This window comes from Ursus maritimus, unplaced genomic scaffold, assembly GCF_017311325.1.
Source record: "Ursus maritimus isolate PB19 unplaced genomic scaffold, ASM1731132v1 scaffold_1, whole genome shotgun sequence".
Lineage (NCBI taxonomy): Eukaryota > Metazoa > Chordata > Mammalia > Carnivora > Ursidae > Ursus > Ursus maritimus.
The window spans coordinates 52,460,095-52,473,085 of NW_024423343.1; the positions used below are offsets into that span (position 1 = coordinate 52,460,095).

General features: G+C 33.8%; 1 protein-coding gene across 2 annotated transcripts in view; it reads left to right on the forward strand.

Moving 5' to 3' along the window:
• The window catches only part of SESTD1 (SEC14 and spectrin domain containing 1), a 143,803-nt gene that overhangs the window by 89,339 nt on the left and 41,473 nt on the right, over positions 1 to 12,991 (forward strand). For both annotated transcript variants that reach the window (XM_040643332.1, XM_040643330.1), the window contains 3 exons: positions 7,622 to 7,735; positions 8,948 to 9,045; positions 11,234 to 11,289. In XM_040643332.1, coding sequence (XP_040499266.1) covers positions 7,622 to 7,735; positions 8,948 to 9,045; positions 11,234 to 11,289 — 268 coding nt within the window. The remainder of the gene's footprint in view (positions 1 to 7,621; positions 7,736 to 8,947; positions 9,046 to 11,233; positions 11,290 to 12,991) is intronic.

The following is a 12,991-nucleotide window of genomic DNA, read 5'->3' on the forward strand; positions in this document are numbered from 1 at the left end:
CCCCCCCCCAACCCTTTCTCTCATTCCAGGTCTGTGTAGACAGGTCTGACGTAATTCTGATACCTTTGCCTTGGTACGTGAGAAATTTCTTTGCCCTGGCTGCTTTCAATACTGTATCCTTGGATCTAATATTTGTGAATTGCACTATGACATGATGTGGTGTAGGTTTCTCGTGGTTGAGCTTGGGAGGGGTCCTCTCTGCCTCTTAGACCCGAATGCTTGTTTCCTTTGCTAGATTAGGGAAGTTTTTAGCTACAATTTGTTCAAATATCTCTTCTAGACCTTTATTTTTCTCCACCCCCTCGGGGATGCCAATGATTCTGACATTGGAACGTTTCATTGAATCAGTAATCTCCCGTAACCTACATTCTTGAGCATGGATTTTTTTGAGCCACGTTTCTATTTTACCTTCCTCTTCTACTAACCCATCCTCTAATTCGCCGATACGTTCTTCTGCCTTATTTACCCTGGCCGTCAGAGCATCTAGTTTTGACTGCATTTGATTTATAGAATTTTTAATTTCTGCCAGATTTGCTCTCATTTCTGCCCTTAGAGATTCTATATTCTCATTAACATTTTCGTTAATACTTTTTTCAAGTCTACACATCATCTTGACCATTGTTACTCTGAACTCCATTTCTGATAATTTGGTTATATCCATATCCATTAGTTCTGTCGCAGAGGCCACAGACTCATTGTCTTTTCTTTGCTGGGGTGGATTTCTCCTTCTCGTCATTCTGATGAGGAGAGGTTGCGGGGTTGTCCAGAGCCCAAATTATTGACCAGGACCCAGGCAGTGTGCACTTGTTTTATAGGGACCTTAGGGATGTGAGCTTCTTGATTTTTCAGCCTGCCTTCTGGGGGAGGGGCTGCCACACCAGTACTCAGGCAACCCTGTTTGGGTAGAGTCTCCGTGTCTCCTGCGAGGCGGGATGGGGTTGGGCACACTGTGAGCTGGTATTTCCAGGCTTTTGTTCTCTGGCGGCTTTCCCTGGTGGTTTGCTGTGCCTCTTCTGAGAGTCAGAGCAGCAGTAGCCGAATCTCAGACTCTGTTTCATAACAGAGGGATCACAGACCGTTCTCCACTGATGTTCTGGCTACTTTGTTTCTGTTGGTGCTGCTAAACCCTGCAGCATCCCGGGATGTGTGCCCCACAGCCACGTCCCAGCCCTCACTTCCAGGGCCAGCACATCTCTGTCCTTTGTGTTTCTAACACCTCTAGCCACCCACGTGCGCTCCGGAGCTCTGTTTCAGTGTGGTTCGCGCACTCTAGAGCTCCGGTTTTCAGTCTGGTCTCGCGCGTTCTCCGGCTCACGGTCTCAGTCTGCTCTCTCGCGGGTGCCGGTCCGTGAGTCTGCCCGCTCCCCCGTGCAGGTGGCTACCTCTTCCTGGTGCCCGAATGCGGCAGCTCCCTCTCCCTTCCGTTTATCTTCCGATATCTGTGCGCGCGGTTTCTTGGCTCCCCGCTTCGTACCTCAATACTCATCGCTGGAGATGTTCATTTGTAGAGATCCAGATGGATCTTCCTGCGTCTCAGGCTGATTTTGTGGATGTTCAGGATGGTCTGGTACCTATCCAGCTCGACTCAGGGGACCAGCTGAAAAAGGGGACCCCTACTCCTCCGCCATCTTAACTCCTATTTCAGTGTTTAAATAGACTATTGTGCCATATAAGGCACAGTAGAAGAGCAGAGAGACCATTCATTATATTTTACATTCATTATGTTTTCTATTTAGTTGTCTTTCCAGGAGAGAGTGTTCTGGAAATATCTTTTCCGATGTGAATTGGTGCTCAATTTAGCAAAGTAGTTTATTTCCTCATATCGTAAATACATGTTTCTGTTTCATTGTTAGTATTTATCTAGTTAATAGATTGCTAGGCACTTTGGAGAAAGGAAAAGGCCCTCCCTAGGAGCTGACTGTGTGAAAGTATCTGCCTAGATCCCAGAAGGACTTGCTGGCAGATGAGATCATTCCTGTGGCCTGACTCCACTTAGATTTACAGTTCAACATCATGCCTGTCTCTAGGGACTAGTCTAAATAAGCTACATTGGAAAAAGAGGATAAAGCTGTCCGTGATCAGTTTTTCAATAAAAGGATAACATTTTTCTGTGTTTTTATTCTAAGATATTTATTTAAAAAAATGTTGATGTTTATTTTAAATTAGCTCTTACTGTTACCTAAACAGGAAAACAGTGAAATTGAGATATGCCAAACTCATACAAGAGAGATTACATTAATTGCCATTTAGGCATAATATAGTTTGCTGTTACTAAACTAACCAAAAATGTGATTTGATGTTCTATATCTTTTCTTTTAATTTTTAAATGGGGGAAAAAGGCATATAAACTCCCTCAGCTTTTCTGTTACTACCATCTCTAGAATTTCCTTTGTTCTCCCTGTCATCTCCTTGCATGCTGCCTCGGAGAAGTTACTTTCTTCACTTGGCACTTGAGATCTCATCGTGTTCCTGCTGTTAGTCGTTCCCTTCTCTTGATTCTTCCTTGATTCTGTTTTCAGTTTTTTAATATAGTATTTGGTACATATTTTTAAAAAACTTATATATAAATACAAAACTTAATACTAAAACACTTGGATACCCACGACCCAACCTAAGAACCCAAATATCAATACCTCAAAATAAAGGTATTTATTTGTATTTATCCATCCTTTGTTCATTTTCTCATTCTGTGTGTGTGTGTGTGTGCGCGCGCGTATTAAAAACTTAAATGTGAAAGAAAATCTTCAAATGAGTGTTTATCTTTTGTTATTTTACATTTGTATCTGTAGAGTTGCTATTTAAAGATAATATTTATTACTTAATATTGTATTAGTTCCACTTGGTTCTGAGCTTTTTAAAAATGGTATGATTTTAATGTTCACTGACCAGCTTTTTCTCACTCATTGTATGTCTAAGGTTCTTGCGTATTCTTGCAGTAAATGTAGTTGATTCATTCTAATTGCTGAATGTTATTCTGCTGTGTGAATAAAAACAGTCCACGTATTCTCCTGTTGGTTGATATTTGGGTTGTTTTCATTCTTTTGCCATTATAAATGATATGCTACAAACATTTTTGTACATGTCTCCTGATAAAACATGTATGAGGTTTTCTCTGTTTGCAGATTATCCAGGCATAGGTTATATAAATGTTCAGATTTTTAAGATAATGCCAAACTGCTTTCCAAAAAAGCATTCTAATTTATATATCCACTTGTAGTGTATAAAATTTTCACTGCTCCACAGCCTTGCTTGATACTGGCTAATACTTGATATTTGCAAGTCATATGGTCTTTTCTTTTCTCAGATTGTCCTTGGGTATCAATGTTAGTCTCATAAAATGAGTTGGGAGTGTTCCCTGCTCAGCAGAGAGCCTGCTTCTCTCTCTCTGCTGCTGCCCCTGCTTGTACTGTCTTTCTCTCTCTCTCTCTGTCAGATAAATAAATAAAATCTTAAATATATCTATATATATCTATCTATGTATGTGTAGATAGATATATATCTATCTAAAAAAGATTGAAATGATCTGTTCTTTGATTTTTAAAACTTACTTACAAACTGGCTGGACATTTTCTTTCTGAAAAGATACTTTTAAAAGAGAGTATATATATATAAAGAGAATATATATGTATATATGTATGTATGTATTTTAGGTTTTTAGTATTTTTGTTATAAAGAATTATGAACACTAAAGAAGTAAACAAAATATTACAGTTAACTCCAAGCATTCCTAAACCCAGTTCCAGCATCTGTCAAACCATGGTCCATCCTGCCCCATTCTTACCCTTAAGAATGGGGATATTATAGGAAGGAAATTGAAGACATTTGAATTTATTTGTAAATATTTTCTATGTGTCTTTAAAACATTAAGATTCTTTTAAAAAATATAACCCAATACCATTATTATACCTTAAAAGAAACAATTCCTTAATACCAAGTAGCTATATTTAATAAATATAATAAAAGGATTGAGCTATATACAAAATACATAAATAATATTTTAAAATTTATTTATAAATTTATATATAAATTATGCATATACAGATTGATTGATTTGAATCAGGATCCAAATAGTGTTTACGTATTGTGATTGGTTGAGATCCCTTTCCAAGTAGATAGGGTCTTAAAACCTTATTAACGATTTCTGATTTGATTAATTAATTTCTAACTTAATTTCATTGTGGTGACAGAATATTATCAATTAGTTCCTTTGAAATATACCAAGGCTTTCTTTATTGCCTGATACATGGTCAAGTTTTTGAATATTTAATGCTTACTTGAAAAGGATATGTAATTCTCTTACTATTGGTTGTGGGATTCTATATTAATTCATTAAATAAAGCTCCTTAATATTAATTTTTCTTTTTCCTTTCTTATGTATTTTTTTCTTGAAGAGACCAGGTTGTTGTTTGTCTTATAGTTTTTCATTGCAGCAAGCATCTGTGTGGTGTAGTTTAACATATTCTTCTTCCTTTTTGAATCTCTGTATTTTTATAAATTGATAGTTGGATTTAGACAATTGATAAGCTTCATGTTTGATTATGTTTTCCATGGTTATTCATTAGTGGTAATGTGTTCCTTGATCATGAAACTCGTAATGATTATTGTTTTTGTGATGCTAGTGGCCCTTTATGTTTAGTGCCTGGATTTAGTAAAGATTTAAAATGATAATGTTCTAGTTCTATTCTTTCTTCGTTCACTAACTGGAACACATCAATCATGAGAAACTTACCTTCACTGATTGTTTACTCAGTGGTACAGTTTGTATATGAAAGGCCAGATAAATGCCTATTTCCCTGTATTTGCTAGCTTTCAACAAAGTAAATTTATTCCCCAGTGTAGTCCAGTGATGATCATTTCTTTTGTATCACTATGAGCTCATTGAATTAAACATATTTAATGTTTCAAAATATGGCATTTATTATTTTATTGATATGCAAATTGTTCAGTCTTTGGCCATTGGAAGCCTTTTCAAGCCTTTTGGCACAACCCAAGTAGTCTTTGATACATCTGTTGATACCTGGATGAGAAGATGGTCTAAGCTCATCATGAATGTTTCTAGCCCCCAAGACCAGGAATTGGCCATTTCCCCAGGGAGCCCTGATTCCCTTTAAAGGGAAATGGTATTTGGAGGTAGCAGTCCGGATGCTAGAGGTGTGCATTTCTACAGAACCGGTCATCCTTTCTAAACTTGTCAGTGGTCAGAACTAGATTTGTGTATGAGAATAGTGTGTGTGTTTTTATTTAAGATGAAATACATCATGAGTTTAAACTGATACTTCCAACTCAAATTGAAGAGCATAAGCATAACTTTTTCCCTGTTAACATCTTCCTTCTCAGGAATTCCATTTTCTCAAGGACCTCAGGAGTGGCAGAATTAGAATGTCTTATATTAATCATTTGCTTTCTTCCTCATCAAATGACCTCAGAATAGCAATATTAAAATAATCACTAATGCATGATTACTGAAAATGGAAAGAGTCTAGTGATTCACTTCACTTCGTTGGCATAAGTGTTTTATTTTTTCTGACGTCAATATTGATAAATGATTTCTTATAGGAATTTGTCCATTTCTTCTAAATTTGCAGTTATTGACACAAAATTGTTCTGTGTCTGTATTATTTTTTTAGCCACTGCTGTCAATGTAGCTGTGTTCTTTTCACTCTTACTATTATTTTTTGTGCTTTTCTTCTTTATCATCTCAGAAATTTATCAATTTTATTTTAGTTTTTTTGAAGAACAGCTTTTGGCTTTATTAATTTCTTATTTTTTCACCTTCTTCCTTCTGTTTCCTTTGGATTTATTCCTTTGTTCTCCCACTACTCCCTGACCCAAATTTCTTAAGTAGGTCACTTAATTCATTATTCATTACCCTTTCTTTTCTAGTATAAATGTTTATGGCTTTTAGTTACTTAATATATTATTATCAATAGCTGTTTATGGCTTTTAGTTACTTAATATATTATTATCAATAGCTGTTTGTTATAAACTTTAATTATTATGATGGGATCCATTTTTCCTTGATAGTTTTATGAACTTTTTTTTTTAAAGATTTTATTTATTTATTAGAGAGAGAGAGCAAGCACAAGCAGAAGGGGGCAGAGGGAGAGGGAGAAGCAGACTGCCCTCTGAGAAGGGAACCTGATGTGGGGCTTGATCCCAGGAACCCGGGATCATGACCTGAGCCAAAGGCAGAGGCTTAACCAACCGAGGCACCCAGGCGCCCCGATACCATGTTTTTCTTATCTTACTAAGATGATTTATCCCTCCTCCCTTTAGTAAAGTAGTTTGCAGTTTTGGTAATCTCCTCTCATTTAATGTTTATATTATAACTTCATATATGGTATGGATGTACCCAGTTTTGCATATTAGGTATGTTTCTGAATTTTTCTTTTCCTTCTTTCTTTCTCTAGTAGTTTGCCCACAAGTCCTTCTTACGTTGTTTTTGTTGTTATCTTTTTTTAAATTTTTTAAAAAGTGAGCTTTATTGAACAGTAATGTACATGCAGTACAGTTCACCCCTTTTAGCCTACAGTTTTATGAGATTCGACCAATTCATATAGTTGTAAATCCTTCACCACAGTCAAGATACCGAAGAATTCCATCATCCCCAAAAACTTTGCTCATGCCACTTTGTAGACTCCCCTTCCACCATTCCCTCTATGGTGCTGTCTTTTCTTTGTTTTCAGAGTCCGTGATTTTTCTGTGACCTTGGCTCTCTGAGAAAGTTCCACAAAAGTTATTAATTTTATAGATTATCTGGCTTTTGTTATTGTTAGGGTGTGAATGGTGCTCTTTCCAGCCAGACATATTAAACATGTTGTTTTACTAGCACATTTTGGGGGGGGGATTAAAATTTTCATGTATCATTTTTGCATTAACACTACCATTTGATTATCTTTCTCTCACACATATATTTTCTTTTATATTCCTGTATATCCTCTTGAAATTTTATTTAGTGAATGGTGATCTCTTAGGTCATTCTATAATTTGTACTTAAAATATTTTAAAGTTCAGCTTTAAAAGTTTATCACCTTAATATGTAAATTTCAAGTTTATGAATTCTTTGAACTTCTCCCTGCTTTTTAGTTTTGATTTTCAAATTAAATATTAGTATATGTTATCCTGAGTTTTACTCTAGTATTATAGGACATGTTTTGTTAATATATAATCAAAAAATGTTATAGAAACTTTAAAGGGTATAGTTTTTTGATTGCTAGATTTATTATTATTTGTGCTTATCACCTTATTGAATTAGCTAATTTTAAGGTTGTATGAAAATTTTTTTGCTGATTATATTGTATCAAAGGAATTGATTTTTATTACCAAGAAGCTATTAATATTGATAAAATTTTGAAAATATTTCATCTCAGCTGTGTCTCATGTTTTAAAATGTGGTATTATATATGGTTTATAATAGCTTATTCTTAGCAGGTATCCACAACTTTTGAATTGATTTTAAATGCTTCTGTTAATGTATTTTAATCTTGTATTAATTCAATACATGATAATATATCATCATTTTAGAAACAGTATTGCATATTTTAACCTGATTTACCTCCTTATTGCTTTCATGGCCATTAACATTGGCTTACTAAATGGTCTTTTCTTTTTACTTTTATAGGTTATTTTAGTGTCTGCCAATAAATTGACTCGTTACATAGAACCATGCCAGTTAACAGAAGATTTTGGTGGGAGTCTCACCTACGATCACATGGACTGGTTAAATAAGAGACTGGTTGGTATATTACAGTGAGATAAAATGTTATCACATACAAATAAGACATATTTTGATAACTTTATCATTTTAAGTAACTAACATGTAGATTGTTCTTTGTTACAAAAATAAAATGTAGTGCATACCACATGATAGCATAATGCTTGAAGGCAAATACTCTGTATTCAGACTCGTAAGTGCTTGCTTTTGCTGTTGTCATTTGTAGCAGTATTACTAGTCAAAATTGTGAATATTTTAGTTGAATGACAGAATAGCATAATTTCCTGAGAGGTAATCTATTTGATGTACCATTTTCAGAGAGGATATTTAAACATCAGCTTGAATTGAAGAGCAGTTTGATAGGTTAAGGTTTTCATTTCTGAAAATGTGTCTTTGGCCAGACTGAAGTCAATTCCTCTGCATGCTATGGCATTGTTTAATCAAACTACTGGGGACTAAAAGAACAACTTATAATTAACTCAGTTTAAATTACAGTTATTCTTTGAATGACATGGAAGTTGGGGGCCCTAACCCTCTCTCGAGTTGAAAATCTGTATATAACTTTTGACTTCCCAAAAACATGTTGTTCAAGAGTCATTGTATAAGCTTAATTTTATTGAAGAATAATAAACTTGGATATTTCAGAATGGATAACCAATTTCCATCATATTTGGACAGTGGTATCAGTCAAGTGAGTGTCCCCTTTACTATAAACAGACTTGCACAAATCCTTTTTTAGAAATATTTTAAGAAATCATGTTAAAGTTATAACTAATTTATTTTTATGCTGCATGCTCATATATAAAACTCTTGAACTATTGTATGCCACCAGTATGGATTGGTGATAGAAGAACATAAAGAAATATTCTGTAACTGGAATTAGAAGATTAATAATGGTCTAAATCATGTTCATGTAGTTAAAACTGTTACTAGTGCAGATGTTTCTTCACAAAACACAGGAATAAAAATAAACTTGTCTGAGAAATAAAAATAATTTCTTACTCTATTTAAATTTTAAAAATTCCTTATCCATTGAAACTCTTCATTGTTCTAGAAGGGGGTTTTGTCTTCTCTCTAAGTTGTTGTGCGCTGGTGGTTCAATTGTATGAAGTGACATCAGGAGAGGAAAAGGGAATTCTGCCTGGCTAATTCTATTCATCTTAACTGAAATCCTTATGTAAACATTAACTTTTAAGATTATTCTTAATATGTTAACAAAGTCTTATATTGTAGGTTTTTGAGAAGTTTACAAAGGAATCTACATCATTACTAGATGAACTTGCTTTGATTAACAATGGAAGTGATAAAGGAAATCAGCAAGAGAAAGAAAGGTAGGTGGCTGGTGTCATGCAATTATACCTTTGCAAAGCTATGATTAACCTGATGAACGATACCTCTATTAATGCAAGCTAAAAGTAAGATGTAAGCAATTCTCCAATCAAAATTGGCATACAAAAGTTGAATTAAATTTATTTATTCATGAGAATTTGCTTTACATGTATATTTCTTGATTTGAATCAAAGTTTCTTTACAAAAGACATTTTGATGAATAAAATGTTTTTACCTTAAAAATTTATTTGCAAGAACATGTTTTCAAAATGAAACCATTTTCTTTTTAGAGTTCTACTTTGCTTGTGAAGAGTATGGAAAAGGTTGCAGCTTGAAATAAAATTATTATAACCTCATCTAAATACTTCTTAAATGTCTACCTTCTAGAACTCCTATGTCCTTATAAAATATATTTATGAGTTTAACTTGGAGAATTTAGTGTTGATGACACTGAACGAAGTAATTGTTCAGTTGTATTATCTAAATGTAACTATTTAGATTTATCATTTTAACAGATTTCCACTGAACTTCACAACCTTAACAATTTTCATTTTTTTGTTGGTAAGCCAAATCCCTCTCCCCAGGTTAAAAGCTCCTTAGGAAGCAAATTAATCCTTTCTGGTCTCTCAACAAAGTGGTCACAAGAACAGTAATTTTTCATTAGGAAATTTGAAAGGATCAGCGCTCATCTCTGCCTCTGTCTTTTGAATCTGACCTTAAAAATATAATGGAACCTTGATAAAATGCATCTTGTTATTCCTTGAATACTAGTATAGTCCCATACCAGTTAACTGAGATAATAAGGTAAAGGGGATGTGAGAAGGTCAGGGTTTAACACCAAGTCTTGATTAAAACAAAGTGAAAATGTGAAAACAAATGGTTTGAATGGAAATCTAGTTAGTCACAGAAAGCATTTAGGAATATTATTGTCCTGTAGATACCATATAAAAATATAAAATGTGAAATTTTGACATGCACGTAAATACGCGTGTTGTATAGATAATACATACACTCTATGCTGTGGTTTAGGAATTGAAAACGTCACACGAGTTGGTTGACAAAAATTAGCCAAACCTCTTCCTTTCTGAGTAGCCTAGCAGAGTAAGTTTAATGGTTCTTAAAGTCATTTTCCTCCGGAAAGAGGCTCTAAGAGAGTCCCTGTAGAAAATGAGTTCATGGTCCCAGCTTAATGCTGTTTACCATGTTTTCCTCTCTGAGAATGACTGTGAACATTTACAGATTACAGGTCCTGAGAAAGCATTGCAGTAAAGAAACCTGTTTCCTGTACTTACATGCCAACAGGACCCCTTTTTCTCCATCTAATAATATCTTGTTCAGTGTTTTGGGAAATGCTTGTTTGCATGATTACATGAAGTATCAAATAAAATCTTGTATTTGCCAGTTCCTCCCCAAGGAACTCAAGTGTTATTACTTACCCTCTTTTAAATCCCAGATAATAAAGTCCCTCCTCTTGCAAATTTTCATCACCTTTTTAATGTCATTACTTCAGAAGCATCCAGGCTACATAAGAGGTGAGGGCCCAGATTAATCAACAGAAGTGAAAGATTTAGAGCAGGACCTGTCAGTTACAGCAGCAAGGTCCTAGGCTTTGATTTGCCATGTACTGTATCTTTTCTTCATTTTCTGCTTTCCATATGTGTTTTAAAAAATACAGAGCATGGTCCAACTGCAAATGAAGCACAATTAGTACAGGAAAGAGAGTACAACTGCTTGGGGATGCACACGCACGTGAATATCAGAGACTATTTGTAGCTCTCAAAGGTTGCTGTAGATAAGTAAACGTTAATTGGAGGATCGCTCCATGCATTTTTAATGTTAACATTTCTGGGTTATTATATAGTTACACATTTCATTTTGGAATAAATATGCAGTGGGAAAATACTAAAATGGATTCCTTCGATGTATTTGAAATAATACTATAATAATAATAAACTTTTTTTCAAGCAGTGTATTTTGTGATTTATCACATAGATTTTTGGGGGGGCTACTAGTATTTAATTACCACTAATTGGTTTCTTAATGCTTAAGGGTATTAGCCTGGTAGAGTAGTGTGCTTCAGATTTCCATACCATAAGCTCCTGTTTTGATATGCATATATAAAGGATTTTCTTAGGTTAGATAAAAATATAGTTGTTTTCTTTTTTTAATTATTCTTGTGGTGTTTGCCAGGTCTGTGGATTTAAACTTTCTTCCATCAGTTGATCCTGAAACAGTTCTTCAGACAGGTAAGATTAAAAAATGTGTTTATCGGTGATAATCATAATCCAATAAACCAATCATATATTGATTGGTTCATGAAATAAACATTGATTAAGCATGTATTACGTGATAGAAACTCAAGGGGAATTTTAAAACTGGTCTTTGGTTTAACCTAACTGTGTTGATATACTTTACAATATTTTTAGAAAGTATTAATAATGATAAATTGTTAAATTATTTCTCCCTTGAAATATTTGTATTTGTTTCCTTATCTGTGAAATGGAGGTAAGTTAAGTTTCAATTTCATTGGATTGCTACGAGGATTATTGAATACTCCTTGGGTTCTAAGATTGTATTTTCATATTCCATTCTCCTTAATGACCTCTTGAGATAATTAGTATTACTTTCTCTATTTTTTACTTGAGGAAGCTAAGGCTTAGAGATATGAAAAAACTTTTCATAACTATTGGATGGAATAACTATTAAACTGTGTCACCATACCACTAAAAACAGGTTACTATTATCATCCCAATTTTAAGATGGGGAAACTGAGGCAAAAAAGCTCAGTAACTTAAGCAGGTTACACAACTAGGAATGTTAGAGTTGGGACTTGAACCAAAGCAGTTTGGTTTCAAAGTATAGTCCTTGAAATCATTATGTGGTGCTGCTTCTCTAATGGAAATGTTTCCATATGGAAAACATTAAGAGTAATAACAATTGTAAAAGAAAAAATAAATGACTTCTGATCTTAATGGCTTTATATGTGTGTATGTATATATATATATAAAATGTGTGTGAATATATACTTCGTAAAAGTCTTTAAAACAGTTCTAATTATAACATGTAATGTAAAGAAAAATTCTGAATATCTACATTGTAGTGATTCCATTGTGCCAAGTGTTTTCGGTATGATATAGATCTTTCTTCCTTAGAGAACAAAGAAATAATTGTAATCTATGAATTCCTACGTGTTGAGCAGGTACAGTAGACTGTCAGTAAAAATATGGCTTGCTCCAGGTTTAAATTTAATTCCATGTTTATATTTAACATTTTTGAAAGCTACTGAAGCCCTTGAATTAAGAAGCTTTTTAAATTTGTGTTTTGAAATTAACTTTATATGCCACTAATTTCTTTCTTTAGATGCTGTTGACTCTTAAAGCAGGGATAAAAAGAGAGTATAAAAATGGAGAGTTTTAGAACGATTTTGGTTATATTTTAGAAATTGGAAATACCTTCAAATCATGATAAAAATTCTGTTTCTAAGTTTGAAAGTCATTTAAATTTAGGACATTTTTCTGAGTAAAGATGAAGAGAATTTAAGTATCTGCATATATTTTTGGTCCTTAGGTAATAATTGGAATAGTATTATCCTGGAAAAACAGTTTGCAATTTATTCACTTTTAAAATTCCAGTTTTAGATGTTGCATATTCTGCAGTTTTAATTTCTCGTGCACGGATGGATTTTCTTACATGACTTTGCTGTAATTGAATAACATTGAATGAAGTTCTTACCCTAGTATAGTCCCTCATGTTTCACAGTTAGTATGTTGTAGGGATTCCTTAGGGACTATTTAAATTTTACTTTGTACCAGTAATAAAGCTTTCTCCCTTTAATCATACATTTGTTACACTGTCAGCTTTTGTTTTAGATACTTTGATTAAGGGTATGGATTAATACTGAAATCCTACAACATATTGCTTAGTATTGATTAGTACCATCAGATAGAT